The sequence below is a fragment of the Haliotis rubra genome, unplaced genomic scaffold (genome assembly GCF_003918875.1).
Source record: "Haliotis rubra isolate DU_JTF1 unplaced genomic scaffold, ASM391887v1 Scf997, whole genome shotgun sequence".
Taxonomy (NCBI): Eukaryota; Metazoa; Mollusca; class Gastropoda; order Lepetellida; family Haliotidae; genus Haliotis; species Haliotis rubra.
In genome coordinates, this window is record NW_025767742.1 from 110,816 (window position 1) to 138,412 (window position 27,597).

At 44.6% G+C, this 27,597-nt stretch overlaps 1 protein-coding gene across 1 annotated transcript in view; it reads right to left on the minus strand.

The window, feature by feature from the left end:
• LOC124265807 (integrator complex subunit 1-like) overlaps window positions 1–27,597 on the minus strand; it is a 54,736-nt gene that overhangs the window by 10,420 nt on the left and 16,719 nt on the right. The window contains 26 exon segments of the mRNA XM_046700639.1: window positions 1,760–1,813; window positions 2,229–2,291; window positions 2,339–2,349; window positions 2,701–2,820; window positions 3,694–3,942; window positions 4,256–4,414; window positions 4,594–4,705; window positions 5,619–5,640; window positions 5,690–5,835; window positions 6,066–6,170; window positions 8,567–8,734; window positions 9,154–9,303; window positions 9,814–9,984; window positions 10,638–10,767; window positions 11,495–11,514; window positions 11,516–11,696; window positions 12,441–12,501; window positions 12,930–13,021; window positions 14,620–14,719; window positions 15,721–15,878; window positions 18,714–18,791; window positions 19,210–19,235; window positions 19,238–19,332; window positions 19,470–19,578; window positions 23,118–23,300; window positions 24,437–24,578. Coding sequence (XP_046556595.1) covers window positions 1,760–1,813; window positions 2,229–2,291; window positions 2,339–2,349; window positions 2,701–2,820; window positions 3,694–3,942; window positions 4,256–4,414; window positions 4,594–4,705; window positions 5,619–5,640; window positions 5,690–5,835; window positions 6,066–6,170; window positions 8,567–8,734; window positions 9,154–9,303; window positions 9,814–9,984; window positions 10,638–10,767; window positions 11,495–11,514; window positions 11,516–11,696; window positions 12,441–12,501; window positions 12,930–13,021; window positions 14,620–14,719; window positions 15,721–15,878; window positions 18,714–18,791; window positions 19,210–19,235; window positions 19,238–19,332; window positions 19,470–19,578; window positions 23,118–23,300; window positions 24,437–24,578 — 2,905 coding nt within the window.

Here is a 27,597-nt window from a genome sequence, read left to right on the forward strand (position 1 = left end):
CAAGACAGGCCGAAAACAATGAGATGCATCAGAGGCTCAAGTCAAGACAGGCCTAAAACAATGAGATGCATCAGAGGCTCAAGTCAAGACAGGCCGAAAACAATGAGATGCATCAGATGCTCAAGTCAAGACAGGCCGAAAACAATGAGATGCATCAGAGGCTCAAGTCAAGACAGGCCCAAAACAATGAGATGCATCAGAGGCTCAAGTCAAGACAGGCCTAAAACAATGAGATGCATCAGAGGCTCAAGTCAAGACAGGCCTAAAACAATGAGATGCATCAGAGGCTCAAGTCAAGACAGGCCTAAAACAATGAGATGCATCAGAGGATCAAGTCAAGACAGGCCTAAAACAATGAGATGCATCAGAGGCTCAAGTCAAGGCAGGCTGAAAACAATGAGATGCATCAGAGGCTCAAGTCAAAACAGGCCGAAAACAATGAGATGCATCAGATGCTCAAGTCAAGACAGGCCGAAAACAATGAGATGCATCAGATGCTCAAGTCAAGACAGGCCCAAAACAATGAGATGCATCAGAGGCTCAAGTCAAGACAGGCCTAAAACAATGAGATGCATCAGAGGCTCAAGTCAAGACAGGCCGAAAACAATGAGATGCATCAGAGGCTCAAGTCAAAACAGGCCTAAAACAATGAGATGCATCAGAGGCTCAAGTCAAAACAGGCCGAAAACAATGAGATGCATCAGAGGCTCAAGTCAAGACAGGCCGAAAACAATGAGATGCATCAGAGGCTCAAGTCAAGACAGGCTGAAAACAATGAGATGCATCAGAGGCTCAAGTCAAGGCAGGCCGAAAACAATGAGATGCATCAGAGGCTCAAGTCAAGACAGGCTGAAAACAATGAGATGCATCAGAGGCTCAAGTCAAGACAGGCCGAAAACAATGAGATGCATCAGAGGCTCAAGTCAAGACAGGCCTAAAACAATGAGATGCATCAGAGGCTCAAGTCAAGACAGGCCGAAAACAATGAGATGCATCAGAGGCTCAAGTCAAGACAGGCCGAAAACAATGAGATGCATCAGAGGCTCAAGTCAAGACAGGCCTAAAACAATGAGATGCATCAGAGGCTCAAGTCAAGACAGGCCGAAAACAATGAGATGCATCAGGCAGGCTCAAGTGATCAAGACAGGTGTGATGTGGCAAGTATGATGCATCAGAGGCTCAAGTGAAGACAGGCCGAAAACAATGAGATGCATCAGTGGCTCATGTACTGTCAAGACATGGCCGTGTACAATGTGATGATGCATCATATGATGGGCTCAATGTCATGTGGCAAGTGTGTACTTTCATATGATGTTGCAAATATGTACTGTCGTGTGATGTGGCAAGTGTGTACTGTCATGTGTGATGTGGCAAGCATGTACTGTCATGTGTGATATGGAAAGTGTGTACTTTCATGTGTGTTTTGGGAAGTTCAAGTACTGTCATGTGTGATGTGGGAAGTGTGTACTTTGATGTGTGATGTGGCAAGTACTGTCATGTGTGATGTGGGAAGTGTATACTGTCATACTTGATGTGGCAAGTGTATACTGTCATATTTGATGTGGCAAGTGTATACTGTCATGTGTGATGTGGCAAGTACACACGTGACAGTAGACACGTGACTGATTTACTGAATGTTAACAGATTAAAATAATACAACTAAATATTCAAAGTTTAGCTCAGAAAATCCATATTTATAGCAGCAGTTACAGCAACAACCTACATCAACTCTTACTCAACATCATCTACGTCGACTCACCTTGTGCATCGTGGTGATCACCTCAGCAGCTTTGGCCTGCTCACTAGATATTGACTGAAAGAAAATAGGGCAAAATGGGCAAAACCTTTGAAACCTTACAATAACACAAGTAAAGTTTACATGCATTGCTTTGGTTTCACACCACTTTAAGAAGTTAATACACAAAGGCATTTAGACAGTGGTCAAATGTAACACATGTTAAGCAGTATTTCAATAATACCAGTGACTGTAATAATGACATGGTAGCGAAGCCTGAAGGTGGTAACTGTAGTGAAACACCATGGTATGCTGCTGACACACCAACAGAAACCACTGTTCAGGGCGATCTGTAGTCAAAGACATGATCAAAGGTCGAGTTTAAGGGAGGCAACTCGGAAACTTCAAAGTACTGATGCCTTCTTAAGTGAACAGTTTTATTCTAAACAGCAGTCATGGCCTGAAAATTTGACCAGAGCGGAAGAAAACTGACCTTGATGAGTGCTTGATACAACTTGTTGGATCTTGGGTTGGACGTTCCGCTTGGGTCAAAGATCTGGTAACAGAATAGAACGAAGATGTTAGGAGCTTTTCCCAACTAACTGCAATTGTACCTAGCAGAAATCCTGGAACCCTTAGAACACATGCACTCCCTCAACCTCCAGGTTCCTAGTTACATAAAATCAGGTCTAACTTGTACTCACTGGTCACAGCTGAAAATGAGTATTATTCCCTTTCTGGAAATAATTACCTGTTGTGATCTCATAGATTTTCAAATAACTGTACAAAATTGTTCTCACAGATATGGGTATAATATATATTATACAGCTACCATCAGTGAGAACAGTTGCTTCTATTTCTTGAATTTCCATACAACTGTGACATATTCAACCTTAAATATACTTAAATTCCAGAACAAAATCAGCAAGGAGAACTGGAGAACTGTTCAGATGTCCAGTATTTACCTCCAGCAGGCAGGGTATCATGTTGGGTCTCCCCCACGGGAGTGTGACCTCCTCCACCTTCCGGATCTGCCACCGGGGGGTAGCCAATGACCCCAGTGTCCATCCCCTCTGTATTTGGTCCTGGAATAACAGACACACATCAGGTAAACACAAGGAAATCCTGCTTCATCTTTACAGGAAGGAAATATTCGGAAATAGTTTACATTAGTCAGTGCTTAAAGCAGTAATCCACACACACACCTATTTAGATACTTAGGGTCAACAAATGCCAATATTCAAGTCTGCAGGATTGATGAATAGACTGACTGACTGAGTTTGGTTTTACGGCACTTTTAGCAATATTCCAGCAACATCACGCCGGGGGACACCAGAAATGGGCTTCACACATTGTGCCCATGTGGGGATTCGAACCCAGGTCATCAGCGTGACGAGCCAACACTTTAACCACTAGGCTACCCCACCGCCCGCCCCTTTGATGAATAGAGATCACTATTTCTGCTAATAGGTTCTTGAAAGACATTTAGAAGTTGGACGAAGATGAAGACATGACACGTTTTAATGGATAACAAGAAATTTTTGTCCATAAACACATGTCATGTATTGATACCAATAGGGATACACAGGACCAGGTATCTCCCTGTGACATGTTATCCATTGTTCTTATCCTGGAAGGTCCTGGTTAGAATTAAACCTCAGTAACCCATCCTTGTCGTAAGAGGCCACTAACGGGATCGGGTGGTCAGGCTCGCTGACTTGGTTGACACGTCATCGGTTCCCAATTGCGCAGATTGATGTTCATGCTGTTGATCACTGGATTGTCTAGTCCAGACTCGATTATTTACAGACCGCCACCATATAGCTAGATTATTGTTGAGTGCGGCATAAAACAAAACTCACTCTCTCACTCACTCTTATCCTGGAAAGAACAAAAACTCTTCCTGATTTAATTCATGGTTGCACAAGATATCGCCATAGATTTCAAACATCCCTGACCTTGTTTGGGTTGAGGCAGATGTTGAGTCAACATGAGATTGAACTTTTCCCCTCCTTTGGCCCCTCTCTTGTGCTGGATCTCAATCAACTGGGCCATGTATACCTTGTCCAGCACAGCCTGCTCTAGCCCTGTGGGGTCTAAACCCACAGCATTGTCCAGACAGGTCAACAGCTTGCTCATGCTGGCCACAGGGATCCCGAACGATTGGACAAACAGCAACAGCTGGGCTGGTTCCAGTTCCTGCAGAGCTGTCGTGGTAGAAAGAGGTAACAACTGAAGGAACTATACACATGGACAAGAGTATTGCAACACTCGGTACTCTACATGGTATCGATAGGGTACCATTAACCATATAAGAAACTTATCAAAACCTCAATTTAACTTACTATATGGTTTAATTGACCCTCAAGAAATAATTATGTGCAATAACTGATGGAACTATTGACACATTGCAGTTGTTGGCAGACTTGTATCACATTGAATATTATTCAGACATAGTTGCTTCATTTACCACTAAAACATAATGTTTTTTATCTTTGTTAAGGAAGCCTTTGTTCTCACCTGAGTTGACAAGTTGGTCCACACTGGAGCGTATCATCCTGAGTTTCAGCCAATCAGGGAGCAGCAACGCCTCCTCGGATGTGTCCAGTAGGAAGGCTGATGGGAGATGTCCTTCCTTGGGAAACCATGTTTCCAACAGCTCGTAGTACTGACTGTCACCTGGCCATACACCAAACAATACAACCAGTCAGTGACAAGGGTAAATTGTATCTTCATAATATTTATTCAGCCAATTATTTCAACTACATAAGATATGAGCTCAGAAGGATACGTTCACTGAAAACTGAGAGTGAAGAACTCCACACTCATGAGATTGTTTAAGTGTTGAGTTGGCTGACCTGTGGGTGGTCCGTAGGTGAGCAGTGTGATCATGGCATGTACGACCAGGATGAACATTGTGGCAGACTCTCCCGACTCCCACTGTAGCAGGATCTGGTCCTGGGTGTTAGACTGAAACAGAGTCAGGAAATACAATGTACACACATAGTTAGGATCTTACAATACAATACCATAAAGTGTATAAACCCCAACACTATACTATATAAAACACCCAACACTATACTATACACCCCAACACTATACTATGTATACACCCCAACACTATACTATGTATACACCCCAACACTATACTATGTATACACCCCAACACTATACTATGTATACACCCCAACACTATACTATGTATACACCCCAACACTATACCATGTATACACCCCAACACTATACTATGTATACACCCCAACACTATACTATGTATACACCCCAACAGTATACCATGTATACACCCCAACACTATACTATGTATACACCCCAACACTATACTATGTATACACCCCAACACTATACTATGTATACACCCCAACAGTATTATGTATACACCCCAACAGTATACTATGTATACACCCCAACACTATACTATGTATACACCCAACACTATACTATGTATACTATGTATACACCACCTATGTATACACCCCAACACTATACTATGTATACACCCCAACACTATACTTGTATACACCCTATGGATACACCACCCCAACAGTATACTATGTATACACCCTAACAGTATACACATGTATACACCCCAACACTATACTACTATGTATACACCCCATACACCCAACAGTATACCATGTGTAAACACCCCCAACAGTATACTGTATAACACTATAAGTATACACCAGTATACAACAGTCATGATATAAAAGGTATGTATACACCCATGTATACACCCCAACAGATTGTTATACAATACCACATACCCCAACAGTATACATGTAGGCCTCCATGTGTGTGGCTCCCCCTATACATGTATACACCCCAACAGTTATAGGTAGTTCAACAGTATACCATGTAAAACCCATGTAAAGTACCCCAGGTCTGATGAGGGTGTATACACCCTGTGATTGTTCACAATACCACATCCCTCCTTGCTCCCGGGCCTTCTTGAGGTAGTTCACATAAAGGCTGATGAGGGCGACGAGGGTGACATCCTGCGATGGTGTCCAGGGGTTGGTCTCACATGGTAGGATGTGGTTGATCACCGATGTCCTCTCTACTATCAGCTGAGCCACATCCTTAAACAAAGTAAAGCAACTATCAGCAACAGATATCTGTATCAGTGAAGATTGGACAGTGATAACACTACACTATGCAATGTTGCAAATATTCCCACTGAGTATCATTACAGCAATATTTTCAAATTCAACAGACTTGATGGTCATAAATAATTAAGAAATTAAATGGCCTTACAAGAATGACTGCAGAAGTCTTGCAGAGTGTATATAATGAATGATGTAGAACTTACAGAGGCCAGGTTGTCGAGGTCATAGAGATTCTGGTCCAGGGAATGCTGGGACAGGAAGATGATGTAGGAACTGACCAAACTCGGATCCGTCTCTATCTGGCAGGCCTGTAACAACACACCAGTCAGAGAGGGAATGCTTACATCGTGATAAGATTTATAGGGAACTCAGCACAGAGAGTATGGGGAACAGAACACGTCGACAGGGTGGATTTATACAACATACACTTATGTAGGGAATAGTTGTAGTGGGATCCAGTGGCGGATACAGAGCGGCGGTTCAGGGGGTTCGCACCCCCCCCTTTTGAACATGACTTAAGATCACATTGAAGAATTTTTTTGGCGTTGGTGGAGCCAATGGGGGTTTCAGTGGGTTCGAATCCCCCTGAACCCCCTCCTTTCAAAATTCCTGGATCCGCCCATGGGATCAATAACACATGGGAGGTTATACAGGGAATACATGTTATATGAAACAGCCAAAGGGGGAACAGCTGTACAGGGAGCAATTACATGGGGAACAGCTGTACAGGAACAATTACATGGGGAACAGTTGTACAGGGATCAGTTACATGGGGAACAGTTGTACAGGGATCAGTTACATGGGGAACAGTTGTACAGGGATCGGTTACATGGGGAACAGTTGTACAGGGATCTGTTACATGGGGAACAGTTGTACAGGGATATAGTTACATCATGAAACAGTTGTACAGGATCAATTACATGGGGAACAGTTGTACAGGGATCGATTACATGGGGAACAGTTGTACAGGGATCAGTTACATGGGGAACAGTTGTACAGGGATCGGTTACATGGGGAACAGTTGTACAGGTATCTATTACATGGGCAACAGTTGTACAGGGATCGGTTACATGGGGAACAGTTGTACAGGGATCGGTTACATGGGGAACAGTTGTACAGGGATCTGTTACATGGGGAACAGTTGTACAGGGATTGTACAGGGATTACATGGGGAACAGTTGTACAGGATCGGTTACATGGGGAACAGTTGTACAGGATCGGTTACATGGGGAACAGTTGTACAGGAACAGTTACATGGGGGAACAGCTGTACAGGGATCAGTTACATGGGGAACAGTTGTAACAGGATCGTTACATGGGAACAGTTGTACAGGGAACAGTTACATGGGGAACAGTTGTACAGGGAACAGTTACATGGGGAACAGTTGTACAGGGAACAGTTACATGGGGAACAGTTGTACAGAGAACAGTTACATGGGAACAGTTGTACAGGGATCAATTACATTGTACAGGGAACAGTTACATGGGAACAGTTGTACAGGTATCGGTTATTATAGGGAACAGTTGTACAGGGATCAGTTACATGGGGAACAGTTGTACAGGGATCAATTACATTAGGGAACAGTTGTACAGGGATCGGGTTACATGGGGAACAGTTGTACAGGGATCAGTTACATGGGGAACAGTTGTACAGGAACAGTTACATGGGGAACAGTTGTACAGAGAACAGTTACATGGGGAACAGTTGTACAGAGAACAATTACATGGGGAACAGTTGTACAGGGATCGGGTTACATGAGGGAACAGTTGTACAGGAACAAATGGGGGGCAACAGCTTGTTACATGGGGAACAGCTGTACAGGGATCAATTACATGGGGAACAGTTGTACAGGAACAGTTACATCGGGGAACAGTTGTACAGGATCGGTTACATGGGGAACAGCTTGTACAGGGAACAGTTACATGGGGAACAGTTGTACAGGGAACAATTACATGGGGAACAGTTGTACAGAGAACAATTACATGGGGAACAGTTGTACAGGAACAGTTACATGGGGAACAGTTGTACAGAGAACAGTTACATGGGGAACAGTTGTACAGGGAACAGTTACATGGGGAACAGTTGTACAGAGAACAATTACATGGGGAACAGTTGTACAGGGAACAATTACATGGGGAACAGTTGTACAGGGATCAGTTACATGGGGAACAGTTGTACAGGGATCGGTTACATGGGGAACAGTTGTACAGGGATCGGTTACATGGGGAACAGTTGTACAGGGATCGATTACATGGGGAACAGTTGTACAGGGAACAGTTACATGGGGAACATTGTACAGGTATACAGTTATCTGTTATGGGGAACAGTTGTACAGGATCGGTTACATGGGGAACAGTTGTACAGGGATCAGTTACATGGGGAACAGTTGTACAGGTATCAGTTACATGGGGAACAGTTGTACAGGGATCAGTTACATGGGGAACAGATGTACAGGGAGCAGTTACATGGGGAACAGTTGTACAGGGAACAATTACATGGGGAACAGTGAAGAATCTGTCATTATTTGACATGACTGGCAAATTATTAACACAATATCATAATCAGACTATTTTGAGAACTGTATATATTCATACACAACATGAAGGAAAGCATTTCTGAAATCAACCTGAAAAAAACAATCAAACAGATTCTACACTGTACACAAAATCACATCCACAGAAAACATGGTGTTAAGCAGACATACCTGTCGAAGTGCCATACTAGTTTGACCTTTCACCTCCTGGAACAGCGGGAGGGATGGCAGATCCTTCAACAGCCAATCGTTGGTTCTGTTGTCACCATCAACATCCATCTTGGTTTCTTCCTTGTCATCAGGACTAGAGGCTGACTTAGACACAACCATCGACAATCCCTGTTACACAAGTAAGAGAGGGTTAGAAACAGACAACAGTACTACAGCCAGTGTCCATGTCTGTCTAAAACACAATATTAGTATTGACTCAACTGAATTGTTTCCCGCTTTGAGGCCACTATGGCCAAGTCATCCACATGAGGACAAACAGAATTGTTGTCAAGAAGCGACAACTTCTGACCAATCCTATCTCCTGCTTGACAACGATACAAGAATATGTATAGAAAGGTTGCATCACCTGAATAAAGAAGTTCTTCATCCCCAAAGTTTGTCCTTATCTCACTCTCCAACTTCTAAAAATGCCACTCAAAGAATACAAATCATCCACATCAAGTAGCTGACTTTGTGGGATCTCATGGGCTTTTCACATGGTCTACATTTGTCTCGTCATGTCTAGTTGCCCTAAAATCATGACTTACCTTGATGGCCTGAGATCGAGACACAGACTGGGTGGAAGACAGCCGCTTGAGGAAGTAGTCAAGGACCTGGAACATTGTTGATGAGTCGGAGGACGTCCCATGCACCATCTCCTGCAGGCGGCTCAGAAGTTGTCGCTGCTTCTTCAGTTTCTTTAACAGATATATAAACATTTAACAAAGGTGCTTGTTTTGCATATTGTGAAATATTACACACTACTGAGTGTTCACATGAAAATTGTGATTTTGGGGTCATGGCCAGCAATTTACATAATTATGGTTTCCTTTTCTGAAGTAGAACAAACAATATTACCAAAAGAGAAGGACAGAAATTGTTCAAACTCTATGTATATCAGATGTAATTTTGTTTATGAACTATACTGTATGCATTACTCTCATATTCACTGTGTGACTGGCCAGTTGCCATCCTGCAAATCACCCATTCTGGAGTGGAGAGATATCATGACATAACAGTCTTTGTTGAACTCGAGATACCACAGTAAGAATCTGCTGTTCACAAGATAGGAACTATTTTACTTAATTACTCATGGTGATAAATTTGTTACATGAAACACTGACAGAAAAGTAAAAGTCCCGATCAGTTTAAGGTACTTGTCAGATATATGCACATCTACAAACTGTCTGCTGGAAGCTCCTGCCTACCTCTTTCCTCCTGTACTTCTCGGCTTTGATGACGTCGGAGTCCCCTGTGTCGGTGGACTCGGGCGGCTCATGCAGCAGGAACTCACACAAACACTGGATAGGCAGCACGTCCAAGGAGCCCTCACTCGACTCCACCAGCTCCGCCAGCCACGGCATGGACTGGGACGTCCCCTGCAACACCATCCACATCAACAAAATGCAAATGTGATCTATTTCCACATATTCCATGAAAGAAATGTGTCCTTTTTGACAAACTGATTGAAAAACACTTGAGCCAGAAACCACTGTTACTGTGTACAGTCACCTAAGCAACTACAGTGTACAGTCACCTAACCAACTACTGTGTACAGTCACCTAACCAACTACAGTGTACAGGAATGTTGTTTTACGGCTAGACAACTTCTTCATGTATGTGAGGCTTCGGTGTAGATGCTATCAGGAACCACTTGCTTGATAACGGTGTTAGCATCTACCAGTACACCAAAATGTCGCATCATGTTTTAGTTTAGATGCTAACACCATTGTTAAGTATCACTTGAAGTTGTCTATACATAAAACATTGTTCCTGTTCATCATATCAGATTCTAATTGCCACTCAAAAAAGAAACAGTGTAGTTATGAAATCCATTAAGCAAATTAAGTGCTAAACTGACACATCTGTAATGAATTTCTTACATCCCTTGCTTGGCCCAGTAACTGTTATATCTGCTGCTATGTGTGTGACAATGAGACTGCTTCAAATACTGATCTGTTTTGAATTTAACATGGTGTGACAGAAACTAGATTCAAGTCCTCCCAGCCAGAGTAGTCTCCCCTGTACGCACCTGTCTTTGTATGATGTCCAGTAGGAAGTCAGGATTCCGGCTCCGACACAGCATCTGACCGACCTTAAGGGTGTTGCACAGACTGGACATCTGGTCCAGCACTTTGGCTGGGGGACATCGCGCAATACCACTGTGGAAAGGATAGCCACTGACAGTGTTATGAGGATGTCTTTGTATCGAGGAGTGAGTGAGTTTAGTTTTACGCCGATTTTAGCAATATTCCAGCAATATCAAGCCGGGGGACACCTGAAATGGGCTTCATACATTTTACCCATGTGGGGAATTAAACCCGGGTTTTCGGCATGATGAGTGAACGCTTTAACCATTAGGCTACCCAATCACCCTCAAAGAGTGAGTGAGTGATTTTAGTTTTACGCTGCAGTCAGCAATATTTCAGCTGTATGGCGGTGGTCTGAAAATAATCGAGTCTGGACCAGAAAATCCAGTGATCAAAAGCATGAGCATTGATCTACGCAGCTGGGATGCAATGACCTGTGTGAACCAAGTCAGCGAGCCTGACTACCCAATCAAGGGTTACTGAAGATCAATTCTAACCCAGATCTCTTTGTATCAAGGACAATCAACTTGCCACTCACAGCATCTGAGGTAAACCTTCACCTTAGCTACCACAGAACGATGGAGACAACCTAGTTGATTTCCAAAATTGTCTTGCAAAATTTTGGAAGTAATACATTAGATGAGCACTTCTAAGAAAGACTAAAAATGCACATTTTGTATTCACAAAACAGACAATACATTTTCCACAACTCAGTAAAATATCCTGCTGTTCTATTGATGAAACACAGTGAACCTTCCAGACAGTTGCCTGTGCAGTTGTCTGCCCCTAGACTACCTACTTGGGGTCCATGGTGGTAAGCTTGGTCAAGGAGAAGACTGTTGGCCTCTGTGATGGTCACTTTGCTGGTGGCGGCAGCCAGGTGGCTCTCAAACTCAAGTATCTGCTGCACCTCCTGCTGTGCAATCTGACGCTCCCGGTTCTTGATCTCATCAATCACCTTATCATCAGTTGCCGTGGTTGGCGGAGGGAACTTGAAGTTGCTGTAACGCAGACATGAATTCTCTTATGTCAGTGACTTGTATATTGCTTTGCTGAGTGAGTGAGTGAGTGAGTGAATTGGGTTTAATGGCATTCCATTTCTGTCATGGCATGATAGCTTAATGTGGGAAGAATGCCTGAAGCGATGTAGGTGTCAGACATTTACCACTATCTTGAAAACCATGTGCACTAGTATCATGCGGAAAGAAAATGAAACAACACAAATGGGGCAAAACAGGATTCAAGCCCACAATCACATGTTTTGACATGCTCAAGGGAAATAACTCCGCACACCGAAATAACTCCGTACTGAGCCACCAATGCCCTTGCTTTGCTGAGTGAATCAATGTAAGTTGAGTGAGTGAGTGAGTGAGTGAGTGAGTGAGTGAGGGAGTATGCTTTTAGCAATATTCCAGCAATACCACGGCAGGGGAAACCACCAGAAATAGGCTTCACACATTGTACCCATGTGGCGAATCAAACCTGGGTCTTCAGCGTGGCAAGCGGGCGATTTAACCATTAGGCTACCCCACCGCCCCTTGAATGAATGACAATGAATATTCCACATGGCTATACACTGACTCTTTCTTGTTATTGTTCATCCAAAGCAACATAAATTAGTTTGGAGTGATGGACCAACACTGTCGGTGAATACAGAAACATGGCATCTTATGGTGACATGCAAGGTCTGGACCAGCAACAGCTGAGGTGTGTAATCGGGGATGGTGCTGGAGAATGCTACTCACTTTGTCATGGCCATCTCCATCAGACACTTCAGAGTTGGGTAGTTTTCCCATGCTGAGAGACCTGTCAATATATACCGACTCACATCATCATTCACATGGACAATTACATCAGTTTACATGGGTCTGTGTTATCACACTATCACTGTACAGTTGAATCTTGTTCTCCCAAACATTGTATAGATAAATAAGTTTCCAGATATCAGAATTCCTTGTCAACTGACATGAGGTAACAGCCCTATCCACATTCTGTAGGCCAAAACAACAAACTTACACAATATAATGATGAAAACAAATGAAATATAAAGCAAACATCAGAGCATGAAGGTTTCTCATGGGTCAAATGGAAGGTAAAGTTTGAATCAGTAATTTTACAGACATGTTTTTCTGAGAAGACACACAATGAAATAGATTCAAGTTCAAACTGTCCATATATCCTCCACCATCGACAGTTATATTTTAACATGTAACATGTGTGGAAGGTCCACTTACCAAATGTACTGGGGTTGAAAGCACTGATGACTACCAGCATCGTCCAGGCCTTCCAGTACAGAGCGGATATGGCCAGAGTAGGGGGCTGGTACCTGAAACAGGGGAGGGGAGCTAGAACAGACCATCATCAGGGGCACAATAGGAGGTATAGATCACACTACTATGTACAGACCATGTACATCAGGGGGCACAATAGGAGGTATAGATCACATCACACTTCTATGTACAGACCATTAGCAGGGGCACAATAGGAGGTATAGATCACATTACTATGTACAGACCATCAGCAGGGGCACAATAGGAGGTATAGATCACATTACTATGTACAGACCATCAGCAGGGGCACAATAGGAGGTATAGATCACATTACTATGTACAGACCATCATCAGGGGCACAATAGGAGGTATAGATCACATTACTATGTACAGACCATCATCAGGGGCACAATAGGAGGTACAGATCACATTACTATGTACAGACCATTAGCAGGGGTCCAATAGGAGGTACAGATCACACTTCTATGTACAGACCATTAGCAGGGGCACAATAGGAGGTACAGATCACATTACTATGTACAGACCATTAGCAGGGGCACAATAGGAGGTACAGATCACATTACTATGTACAGACCATCAGCAGGGGCACAATAGGAGGTATAGATCACACTTCTATGTACAGACCATTAGCAGGGGCACAATAGGAGGTATAGATCACATTACTATGTACAGACCATCAGCAGGGGCACAATAGGAGGTATAGATCACACTTCTATGTACAGACCATCATCAGGGGCACAATAGGAGGTACAGATCACATTACTATGTACAGACCATCATCAGGGGCACAATAGGAGGTATAGATCACATTACTATGTACAGACCATTAGCAGGGGTGCAATAGGAGGTACAGATGACACTTCTATGTACAGACCATTAGCAGGGGTACAACAGGAGGTACAGATCACACTTCTATGTACAGACCATCAGCAGGGGCACAATAGGAGGTACAGATCACATTACTATGTACCAGACCATCAGCAGGGGCACAATAGGAGGTATAGATCACACTTCTATGTACAGACCATTATCAGGGGCACAATAGGAGGTACAGATCACATTACTATGTACAGACCATCAGCAGGGGCACAATAGGAGGTATAGATCACACTTCTATGTACAGACCATTATCAGGGGCACAATAGGAGGTACAGATCACATTACTATGTACAGACCATCATCAGGGGCACAATAGGAGGTACAGATCACACTTCTATGTACAGACCATTATCAGGGGCACAATAGGAGGTACAGATCACATTTCTATGTACAGACCATCAGCAGGGGCACAATAGGAGGTATAGATCACACTTCTATGTACAGACCATTATCAGGGGCACAATAGGAGGTACAGACCATCAGGGGGCACAATAGGAGGTACAGATCACACATCTTACTATGTACAGACCATTATCAGGGGCACAATAGGAGGTACAGATCACACTTCTATGTACAGACCATCATCAGGGGCACAATAGGAGGTACAGATCACATTAGGGACAGACCATTAGGAGAGACACAATGGTACAAATCACATTGGGCCACTAAATACACAAATCTTTAAGTCATACCCTGAAGAGGAACCTGTCACTTAAAACACCCATTAAGCTTAACACTAACACCTCCCACTCACCCTTTAGGAAGGCCGATGTTCTCTGGGTGTCTGTAAGCACACAGGTTAAGAAGGGCATCAATTAGCTCCAGTCTCAACACCTGCAGAACCTGCATACCCGTGCCTGCTGAAAAATACAACACATCCTCTGTCGCGGTACAGCATACCTGATGTAAATACAACACTCTTTGTACAACAACCCTCTGTCTTTGTGGTGTACAACATACCTGCTGTAAAGTACAACACACCCTCTGTCGTCGTACAACATACCTGCTGTAAAGTACAACACCCCCTCTGTCATGTACAACATACCTGCTGTAAAACACAACACACACCACTCTGTTGTGTACAACATAATCCTGATGTACCTGCTGTAAAGTACAACACACCCTCTGTCATGTACAACATGTACCTGCTGAAAAATACAACACATCCCCTGTGGTGTGGTGTACAACATACATACCTGCTGTAAAACATACCTGATACAACACACCCTCTGTCATGTACAACATGCCTGTTGTAAAATACAACACACTCTGTCAACATACCTGTGTAAAGTACAACAACCCTCTGTCATACCTGCTGTGTAAAGTACAACACACCCTCTGTCATGTACAACATACCTGCTGTAAAATACAACAGTCTTTGTGGTGTACAACATACCTGCTGTAAAGTACAACACATCCACTGTCGTGTACAACATACCTGCTGTAAAGTACAACACACTCTTTGTGGTGTACAACATACCTGATGTAAAGTACAACACACCCTCTGTCATGTACAACATGCCTGATGTAAAATACAACACTCTTTGTGGTGTAAAACACAGCTGCAAATCTGTGTAAATTTCCATCAAGCTATTGCTGCTCCAGAATTCTGACATGGTACAAAGTTTATGGTGCTTTGGAAAGGGATTCAACTCACATCTCACAAAACCTTGGTGTCTGCAGGACCAAGCAATACACTGGGTAGTTTGCTCAATAACAACATATTTCAGAGTGTGTTCTTTCAAATACACTTATTTCATATTTGAAGTTGCAGGTTGATATAATCAAATGAAAATATTTTTTGATCTTACAAAATGAAATGATAAAGCTATGCATGCTAAATGGCTGGACTGACCTCCGAGGTACAGAGGGGCTGCCCGCCGGATGAGCTGGTCTGCCAGCTCCACAGCATCAGCAGCACTGAGAGGCAGTTCCCGGGACAAGCCAATCAGCAGGACCCGCATCAGGGAGTCCTCCATCACAGGCACCTCCGCCGCCAGTCGCAGCATCATCCTGCAGTGCCAGATGTGTCAACATGGTTATCATGGCAGGCAGTAGTCGACCCAGAGGAAAACGTTTTCAATATCCACTTACAGGAAACACTTTCATTTCAAACCTGTGATGAGAAGAGTGAGTGAGTGAGTGTGTTTGGCCCCATACCACTTTAACAGTATTTCCGTCCCACTCGGATGCCTATACTGACAAGGGTTCTTCCTGAGGGCAAAGACCCAAGTTCGAGTTCCCACATGGGTACAATGTGTAAAGCCCATTTCTGGTGTCCCCTGCCATGATTTTGCTGGAATATTGCTAAAGCGGCGTAAAACTAAACTCACTCTTCCCGAGGGTAGCCCTATGTTATAGCATACTCGCCTACAGTCCCCTTCCCCTTGTTTCACCCTCCAACAATGCATTCGCCACTACTCACGTCCGCGGTCTCTCCACGTGACCAGTTGTCCTTGTTATAGTACACTTTCGCCCACAGTCCCCTCCCCTTGTTTCACCCTCCAACACTTCCGCCACTACTCACGTGCGGTCTCCCTCGGGCGACCAGTTGTCCTTGTTATAGTACACTCGCCTACAGTCCCCCTCCCCTTGTTTCACCCTCCAACACTGCCGCCACTACTCACGTGCGGTCTCCCTCGGTCGGCCAGTTGTCCTTGTTATAGTACACTCGCCCACACTCCCCCTCCCCTTGTTTCACCCTCCAACACTGCCGCCACTACTCACGGGCGGTCACCCTCGGGAAGCCAGTTGTCCTTGTTATAGTACACTCGCCCACAGTCCCCCTCCCCCTTGTTTCACCCTCCAACACTTCCGCCACTACTCACGTGCGGTCTCCCTCGGGCGGCCAGTTGTCCTTGTTATAGTACACTCGCCCACAGTCCCCCTCCCCTTGTTTCACCTCCAACACTTCCGCCACTACTCACGCGGTCACCCTCGGAAGCCAGTTGTCCTTGTTATAGTACACTCGCCCACAGTCCCCCTCCCCTTGTTTCACCCTCCAACACTTCCGCCACTACTCACGTGCGGTCACCCTCGGGCGGCCAGTTGTCCCTTGTTATAGTACACTTTCTTCCCACAGTCCCCCTCCCCTTGTTTCACCCTCCAACACTTCCGCCACTACTCACGTCTGCGGTCTCCTCGGGCTGACCAGTTGTCCTTGTTATAGTACACTTTCGCCCACAGTCCCCCTCCCCTTGTTTCACCCACCAACACTTCCGCCACTACTCATGTCGCGGTCTCCCTCAGGCGCCAGTTGTCCTTGTTATAGTACACTTTCGCCCACAGTCCCCTCCCTTGTTTCCCCTCCTCAACACTGCCGCCACTACTCACGCGCGGTCTCTCCCTCGGCTGACCAGTTGTCCTTGTTATAGTACACTCTCGCCCACTCCCCCTCCTCCCTTGTTTCCCTCCAACACTTCCTCGCCACTACTCCGTGCGGTCTCCTCTCGGCGGCCAGTTGTCCTTGTTATAGTACACTTTCGCCCACAGTCCCCCCTCCCCTTGTTTCCCCTCAACACTTCCGCCACTACTCACGTCTTGCGGTCTCCTCGGTGACCCAGTTGTCCTTGTTATAGTTACACTTGCCCCCACACTCCCTCCCCCTTGTTTCCCCTCCAACACTTCCGCCACTACTCTACGTCGATGCGGTCTCCCTCAGGCGGCCAGTTGTCCTTGTTATAGTTACACGCTCGCCCAGTCCCCTCCCTTGTTTCTTCAATTCTCCAACACTTCGCCACTACTCACGTGCGGTCTCCCTCGGGCGGCCAGTTGTCCTTGTTATAGTACACTCGCCCACAGTCCCCCTCCCCTTGTTTCACCCTCCAACACTGCCGCCACTACTCCGATCGGGTCTCCCTCGGCCAGTTGTCCTTGTTATAGTACACTTTCGCCCACACCCTCCCCTCCCCTTGTTTCCCCTCCAACACTTCCGCCACTACTCCGTGCGGTCTCCCTCGGCGGCCAGTTGTCCTTGTTATAGTATTTACACTTTCGCCCACACTCCCCTCCCTTGTTTCCCCCTCCAACAATGCCGCCACTACTCACGGGCGGTCTCCCTCGGTGACCAGTTGTCCCTTGTTATAGTACCTTTCGCCCACAGTCCCCTCCCTTGTTTCACCCTCCAACACTGCCGCCACTACTCACGCGGCTGGTCTCCCTCGGCTCCAGTTGTCCTTGTTATAGTACACTTTCGCCCACAGTCCCCCTCCCCTTGTTTCCCCTCCAACACTTCGCCACTACTCATCGTCGCGGTCTCCCTCGGCGGCCAGTTGTCCTTGTTATAGTACACTTTCGCCCACACTCCCCTCCCCTTGTTTCCCCTCAACAATGCTCGCCACTACTCCGCGGGCGGTCTCCCTCGGTCGGCCAGTTGTCCTTGTTATAGTACACTCGCCCACAGTCCCCCTCCCCTTGTTTCACCCTCCAACACTGCCGCCACTACTCACGTGCGGTCTCCCTCGGGCGGCCAGTTGTCCTTGTTATAGTACACTCGCCCACACTCCCCTTCCCCTTGTTTCCCCCTCCAACACTTCCGCCACTACTCACGTGCGGTCTCCTCGGGCGGTGACCAGTTGTCCTTGTTATAGTACACTTCGCCCACAGTCCCCTCCCCTTGTTTTACCCTCCAACACTTCGCCACTACTCACGTGCGGTCTCCCTCGGTGACCAGTTGTCCTTGTTATATAGTACTTTCGCCCACAGTCCCCTCCCCTTGTTTCCCCTCCAACACTTCCGCCACTACTCACGTGTGGTCACCCTCGGTCGGCCAGTTGTCCTTGTTATAGTACACTCGCCCACACTCCCCTTCCCCTTGTTTCACCCTCCAACACTTCCGCCACTACTCACGTGCGGTCTCCCTCGGTCGGCCAGTTGTCCTTGTTATAGTAATGTTGGGCCTCCTCCATGAACAACACCTTGTGCAGACTGCAAAAAGGTCATTAGTCATGGCACATGTTTGTACACCAAAGTAATTTATTTCATGTTGTATTCAAAAGATTTTCAACAAGATAAAACAGTATGACAAGTGGATGACTCAGGACATGATTATAAGACATGTTGAGTATTACAAACATATACTGACAGCCCCTGAATACACAGAATGATAGACCCAGATTATTACTCATCATCATATTTGATTCCAACAAAACAATTAAACTTTTTATGATATTCTAAAGTCATGCATAATAGAGAGTGCAAACATTTCGCAGATATAATGTCTTAATTCTTATGAAAGAGCGTGTGATATTTTCCTTATTGACCTCGGTATATAACTAACAATTTTCATTTGTTACCGGACTAAACCTTTTCTATATGCAAATCCTGTTGTACACCTTCAACTCACCAGTGAACATACTCTGCAGCCTTTATACGTCCATGGCCTTGGGAACAACTGTGTGCAGCCACCAGATGGCGTCACGCTGTATAATGGCAACCTGTTGTTTGAACTGCTGCAAGGTCTCCAGGTCTGGAAAACAAGTTCAAATGAGGTTAACAGTTTGTTCTGGATGCAATATCCATGTAATGATTTTCACATTTTGCATTTTTTGCATGTTTTTTTGAAGTGATAAAAGACAAGGACAACAATAAGAAGGAATATCCCACCTTTGTGTTCTCCCCTGGAGAGTGATGCTACCGCCTCCCGGACTCCCGGAGTGATGCCCATCAGCACACTGAGAGTGATGAGGTCTGCGATCGACATCACAAACCTCTCCTGTAGACAGAGTGGGACATTGATTTTGTACATGACATGCAGGGGGGTCACTTAATTTGTACATATATTTTAGGGGGGTCATTCACATTGTACATGCTTCTCCATAAAAATCATCAGCACCCCCCCATAACCATAACTTATGAAGGGTCCCTTACCATCAATCTCAACTGACAATATGACAATACAGCTCTGACAATATGACACTACATCTCTGACAGTATGACACTACAGCTCTGACAGTATAACAATACATCTCTGGCAGTATGACACTACATCTCTGGCAGTATGACACCTACAGCTCTGACAGTATGACTCTACAGCTCTGACAGTATGACACTACATCTCTGACAGTATAACATTACATCTCTGACAATATGACACAACAGCTCTGACAGTATGACACTACAGCTCTGACAGTTTGACAATACAGCTCTGACAGTATGACAATACAGCTCTGACAGTATGACACTACAGGTCTTGCAGTATGACACTACAGCTCTGACAGTATGACACTACATCTCTGACAGTATGACTACAGCTCTGACAGTATGACTCTACAGCTCTGACAGTATGACTCTACAGCTCTGATAGTATGACACTACATCTCTGGCAATATGACTCTACAGCTCTGACAGTATGACACTACATCTCTGACAGTATAACAATACATCTCTGACAGTATGACACTACAGCTCTGACAGTATGACACTACAGCTCTGACAGACACTACAACTCTGACAGTATGACACTACAGCTCTGACAGACACTACAACTCTGGCAATATGACACAACAGCTCTGACAGACACTACAACTCTGGCAATATGACACAACAGCTCTGACAGACACTACATCTCTGACAGTATGACACTACAGCTCTGACAGTATGACAGTACAGCTCTGACAGACACTACAACTCTGGCAATATGACACAACAGCTCTGACAGACACTACAACTCTGACAGTATGACAGTACAGCTCTGACAGACACTACATCTCTGACAGTATGACAGTACAGCTCTGACAGTATGACAGTACAGCTCTGACAGACACTACAACTCCGGCAATATGACACAACAGCTCTGACAGACACTACAACTCTGACAGTATGACTCTACAGCTCTGACAGACACTACAACTCTGGCAATATGACACAACAGCTCTGACAGACACTACAACTCTGACAGTATGACACTACAGCTCTGACAGACACTACATCTCTGACAGTATGACACTACATCTCTGACAGTATGACACTACAGCTCTGACAGCATGACACTACAGCTCTGAGTGTATGACAATACATCTCTGAGTGTATGACAATGCATCTCTGGTAGTACGACACTACAGCTTTGACAGTATGACACTACAGTTCTGAGTGTATGACAATACATCTCTGGTAGTATGACACTACAGCTCTGACAGTATGACAATACAGCTCTGAGTGTATGACAATACATCTCTGGTAGTATGACACTACATCTCTGACAGTATGACACTACAGCTCTGACAGTATAACATTACATCTCTGCAATATGACATTTCATCTCTGACAGTATGACACTACAGCTCTGACAGTATGACACTACAGCTCTAACAGTATAACATTACATCTCTGGCAATATGACACTACAGCTCTGACAGCATGACACTACATCTCTGACAGACAGTACAACTCTGGCAATATGACACAACAGCTCTGACAGTATGACACTACAGCTCTGACAGTATGACACTACATCTGACAGTTAGACACTACAGCTCTGGCAGTATGACACTACAGCTCTGACAGTATGACACTACAGCTCTGACAGTATAACATTACATCTCTGACAATATGACAGTACAGCTCTGATAGTATAACATTACAGCTCTGACAGTATGACACTACAGCTCTGACAGTATGACACTACAGCTCTGATAGTATAATACTACAGCTCTGACAGTATGACAACATATCTCTGGTAGTATGACACTACAGCTTTGACAGTATAACACTACAGCTCTGAGTGTATGACAATACATCTCTGGCAATATGACAGTACAGCTCTGATAGTATAACACTACAGCTCTGACAGTATGACACTACAGCTCTGACAGTATGACACTACATCTCTGACAGACACTACAACTCTGGCAATATGACACTACAGCTCTGACAGTATGACACTACAGCTCTGACAGTATGACACTACAGCTCTGACAGTATGACACTACATCTCTGACAGTTAGACACTACAGCTCTGACAGTATGACACTACAGCTCTGACAGTATAACATTACATCTCTGGCAATATGACATTTCATCTCTGACAGTATGACACTACAGCTCTGACAGTATGACACTACAGCTCTAACAGTATAACATTACATCTCTGGCAATATGACACTACAGCTCTGACAGCATGACACTACATCTCTGACAGACAGTACAACTCTGGCAATATGACACAACAGCTCTGACAGTATGACACTACAGCTCTGACAGTATGACACTACAGCTCTGACAGTATGACACTACATCTCTGACAGTTAGACACTACAGCTCTGGCAGTTATGACACTACAGCTCTGACAGTATGACACTACAGCTCTGACAGTATAACACTACATCTCTGACAATATGACAGTACAGCTCTGATAGTATAACATTACAGCTCTGACAGTATGACACTACAGCTCTGACAGTATGACACTACAGCTCTGATAGTATAATACTACAGCTCTGACAGTATGACAACATATCTCTGGTAGTATGACACTACAGCTTTGACAGTATAACACTACAGCTCTGAGTGTATGACAATACATCTCTGGCAATATGACAGTACAGCTCTGATAGTATAACACTACAGCTCTGACAGTATGACACTACAGCTCTGACAGTATGACACTACATCTCTGACAGACACTACAACTCTGGCAATATGACACAACAGCTCTGACAGTATGACACTACAGCTCTGACAGTATGACACTACAGCTCTGACAGTATGACACTACATCTCTGACAGTTAGACACTACAGCTCTGGCAGTATGACACTACAGCTCTGACAGTATGACAATGCAGCTCTGACAGTATGACTACAGCTCTGGCAGGATGACACAGCTCTGAGTGTATGACAATACATCTATGGTAGTATGACACTACAACTCTGACAGTATGACACTACATCTCTGGCAGTATGACACTACAGCTGACAGTATGACAGTACAGCTCTGCCAGTATGACAGTACAGCTCTGACAGTATGACCCTATAGCTCTGACAGTATGACAATACATCTCTGGCAGGATGACACTACAGCTCTGACAGTATGACAGTACAGCTCTGACAGTATGATTCTATAGCTCTGATAGTATGACAATACATCTCTGACAGTACTAGAGAACCAATTAACACTGATGCCAATAACATCTTTCTTTCACCTTTCACTGCTATTATTGAATCTTGTCAATACTTTCAAGCCCAAACAAACAGCCACAGTATTTGTATATATGATAAACAAAGGGCCACAGTATTTATGTAAATGATTAACACACCTTAAATGCTGGTTCAAGGTCAGTGAACTTTGCCTCTGACCTCTCCTGCATGAGCCCCAGACAGAAGGCAGTGAAGTTCATGTCATGTCGAAGTGTACGAACAATCTCCCGCAACAGCGCTCGTAGGGCTCGCAGGTAATCATCCTTGTTAGCCAACAAATCCTGGAATATTTCTGCCAGGATCTGCACATAGAAGACACACATATGTATGGTGTGATGTAGTATATTATATTATTGTGCATGTACAGAATGAATTACTAATTGCCAAACTGATGGTGTCTTCCTATAATATCTGAACCAGCATACAATCGTATAGTGAATTCAAATACCCTCAATGGCCAACAAATGTGAAATTAAACTCAAAAGCATATGTAGATTACTTGTGTTGCATTAAGGAAAGGTTTTGGTGGTTGTTTATCACATAGATAAATACAGAACCAGTGGTCAGTATGACACAAGTACGGCACATATAACCTCTAAACCTTTGATAAAAGTCTCTTGAATTATTCATCTGAACAAACTAGGTGTCCTTCATTACATTACACATCTTCAAGATGATTTATGGACCCACCTTGGCATCAGGTTCAGACGTACATCTATGAATCATGGACCCACCATGGCTGCAGGTTCAGACGTACATCTATGAATTATGGACCCACCTAGGCATGAGGTTCGGAAGTACATCTATGAATCAGGGACCCACCATGGCTGCAGGTTCAGACGTACATATATGAATCATGGTCCCACCTTGGCTGCAAGTTCAGATGTACATCCATGAATCATGGACCCACCTTGGCATCAGGTTCAGACGTACATCTATGAATCAGGTACCCACCTTGGCATCAGGTTCAGACGTACATCTTTGAATCATGGACTCACCTTGGCTGCAAGTTCAGATGTACATCCATGAATCATGGACCCACCTTGGCATCAGGTTCAGACGTACATCTATGAATCATGGACCCACCTTGGCTGCAGGTTCAGACGTACATCTATGAATCAGGTACCCACCATGGCATCAGGTTTAGAAGTACATCTATGAATCAGGTACCCACCATGGCTGCAGGTTCAGACGTACATCCATGAATCATGGACCCACCTTGGCTGCAAGTTCAGACGTACATCTATGAATCATGGACCCACCTAGGCATCAGGTTTAGAAGTACATCTATGAATCAGGTACCCACCTTGGCATCAGGTTCAGACGTACATCTTTGAATCATGGACCCACCTAGGCATCAGGTTTAGAAGTACATCTATGAATCAGGTACCCACCTTGGCATCAGGTTCAGACGTACATCTTTGAATCATGGACCCACCTTGGCTGCAGGTTCAGGAGAGATCTGGAATGTGACGGCCACAAGGGACATGTTGTTCGGATTGCGGGTCTGGGACAACTCGTTGTAGATGGTGTGTGTCAGGACGATACGCAGGTTGTCTGGATGTTGTAACATCAGCTCTCTGTATCAGGGAAGCATGTATCAGCACAAACAATGATGAAACCAAAGAGGGAGATGTGTTGCTGACAATATGGTATACCAAACACAGGCTGTTATTGTAGTCTCTAGTACCGACCAAATTGCATACAATAATGTAATTTATCAAGTAAAATTGATATTTTTATACGTATCCTGACTCATCATGTGAGTAAATAAATAAAATAATGTGACCAGCCTTACTTGTCACTCTCTCCTGATTTTCTGCCCATGCACTTGGATCTGCTGTGAAATCCGAAGTGTTTCCAGCGGGGAGGTTGGGAGGGCTTCTCATCATGAGTCAGGATAAGTATAAAAATATCATTTTTACATGAAAAATTACATTTTTTTTTTCTTATCCTGACTCATGATCTTTTGCTTATAGAATCCGACGAATTGGTGTGGGTCAAGCCACTTCATGGATTCATCAGCTGTCCTTAGATATGTCCTGTATTCCCGAACTGCAAAACAGCATTTCCGTGATCCTATTCTTCTGAACTTCTGTTATAACTTGGGGGGGGGGGAAAAAGAGAGTAACCACTTTCTTGTCTTACTTCAGTCTCAGACAAGTTGTATCATGTTGATTCATGTGGCTATAGATAATTTAGTATCTTCTTAATACTAGATAACTTCTTTTGCTGGTCCTCCAGTATAAAAGATCTCAGCAGAGCAAGTAATTCTGGTACTTTCGTCAACTTGATGCCTGTTTTCATGGTAATCACTGCACTGATGGCGGCTAGATATGTAGATAATGGCGAACCTTTCAGATGTCTGGTCTTTCTAAGATGACACAGGTATTCCGCCACTTGAGGATGAGTAGCTTTCATCGCAATGAACCCTTTCCGCCTTGCTTCAGCCACTTGTCATCATACAGGTTACCAGTAGATCTGCGTAACACTAGCGTTACTGCCTTGCCTGCCCTGGCGGAGTATCCTCTTTTCTTCAAACATGTTTTTATACGGTCCACACGTGTAGCTGGAACGCTGTCGGGTCCCCGTGGACTTGCTTGGTGTGCGGATGTATGAGTAGGTTCGGCCAATCTGGTAACTTGATTGTTGGACTTCCGAGATCTTCTATTAGGTCTAGGAACCATACTCTCGCTGGCCAGTATGGCGCGACCAAAGTCAGTTGTAGCGCCTGTGTCTGTTTGATCTTCAGCAGTACTTCCGGTAGTAATATCGGGGTTGGAAGCGTTTAGTCCTTCCCATGATATGCTCAGTGCATCTGTTGCCCAGGCTTGGTGATCTGGAACTGGTGAGACAAACGTCTGTAGTTGTTTGTTGAACCTCGTGGCAAACAGGTCTATGCAAGGGGATCCTATTTGGATGGAGCATCCATTCCGTAGGTGACGGGTGTAGTGGTCGTGAGAGAGCGTCTGCCAGTACGTTCTTGGCTCCGGGTACGTGACACGCCTTTATCCAGATGTTTGCTTCCTGTGTCATCTGGAACAACTGGAATGTGAGCTGCAATAGGCTTGGAGACTTTGTGGATCCTTGCCGATTTATGGAGTATGCCACTGTAGAGTTGTCCGTGTGGACCATCAGCATTTTGTTGTTCAGTGAGCTTGACCATAGTTGTAAGGCGTTGATCACGGCTTTCATCTCCAGCAGATTGATGTGAAGATGCTGCTCTATTTTGGCCCACCTTCCTGATGCAACTTGATTGTTGAGATGCGCACCCCAGCCTTGTATCGAAGGCCGGCTCTTGTAAATAGGTCCCTCCGCAAACGTTTGACCTGTGTGTCCACCACAGTAGATACCTCCTGAGGTTGTCTGGCAGCAAGATTGGGTAGACGCTATCTAGATGTTTTGTCTGGAACCATTGCAGCGTGCAGCAGTCTTAGTTGTAACCTTCCTGTGCGAGTCCTGCACCGAGGTTAGTAGAACTTGCCATGATTGTAGTGTTAACGGAGAGATGACTGCTGGTGGAATCATGGCTTGTATCTTGACCCAACGATCTTCTGGGACGACAATACGATTCTGTGTTGTGATAAACCTTATCCCCAGAAAATCTTGTTTTGGTTCCAACTCTGACTTCATAAGGTTCACCAGCCATCCTAGTTGAGTGAGCAATTTGATCGTGAAGTTCAGTTGTAGTCTGAGTTGACTGGCATCTTGGTGAACCTGAATTCCGTCGTCCAAGTAGAAGGCATTGCGTAGACGTCGATGATGTAGATATGCAACTATAGGCTTGGTTACTCGTGTGAATAGCCACGGAGCCGAAGATATCCCAAACGGTAGGACGTTCCATTGGAAGTGCTGCCCTCTGAATAGGAATCTTAGATGCTTTCTTGATTCCAGATGTATGGGGATGTGTAGGTACGCATCCTGCAGGTCTATGCTGGCCATGTAATCTGCTGGACGAATGAGTAGTCTGAGTTGAGGTAGGTGGATCATTCTGAACGTGTCTGGTTTCAGAAGATAGTTTTTGTTGAATTTGCGCATGTTGTAAATCAGTCTGAACTTCTCCTTGGAGTTCTTCTTGGGTATTAGAAAATTTGGGGAGTAGAAGCCTGGAGTGAGATGATGCTGATCTATTATCTCTACCGCCTCCTTCATAAGTAGTGAGTTGATGGCTTCTTGTTTTTTGTCTGCCTGCTCCTCTGCATAGTCGAAGACCATCGGGCTGAGGGTTAGGGGAGGTGTGGCCTTGAGTTGTACTCTGTATCCTTCTCGTAGTACTTGGGAGACATAGTCGTCCTCTAGTATTCCACAATTTTTCCAGTACCTTTGTAGACGTCCACCCACTGTTGATGGTTTTACAGGAACGGCTGGGGGTGGAAGACTCCAGATATCAACGTCTAGTTCCTCTGGAACCTCTGGGAGTGCGGCCTCTGATTTAAACATATTTTATTCACAAATGTGAAAGGGATTGGGGACAAGTAATCCAACTTAAAATACCCGCTCCCTAATATTTACATACATACATTTTCAATTATATACATATTAGGAAAGAATAGAGAGAAGAGATAGGAAAGTTAAGTAGAGGAAGGGATACAACTCATG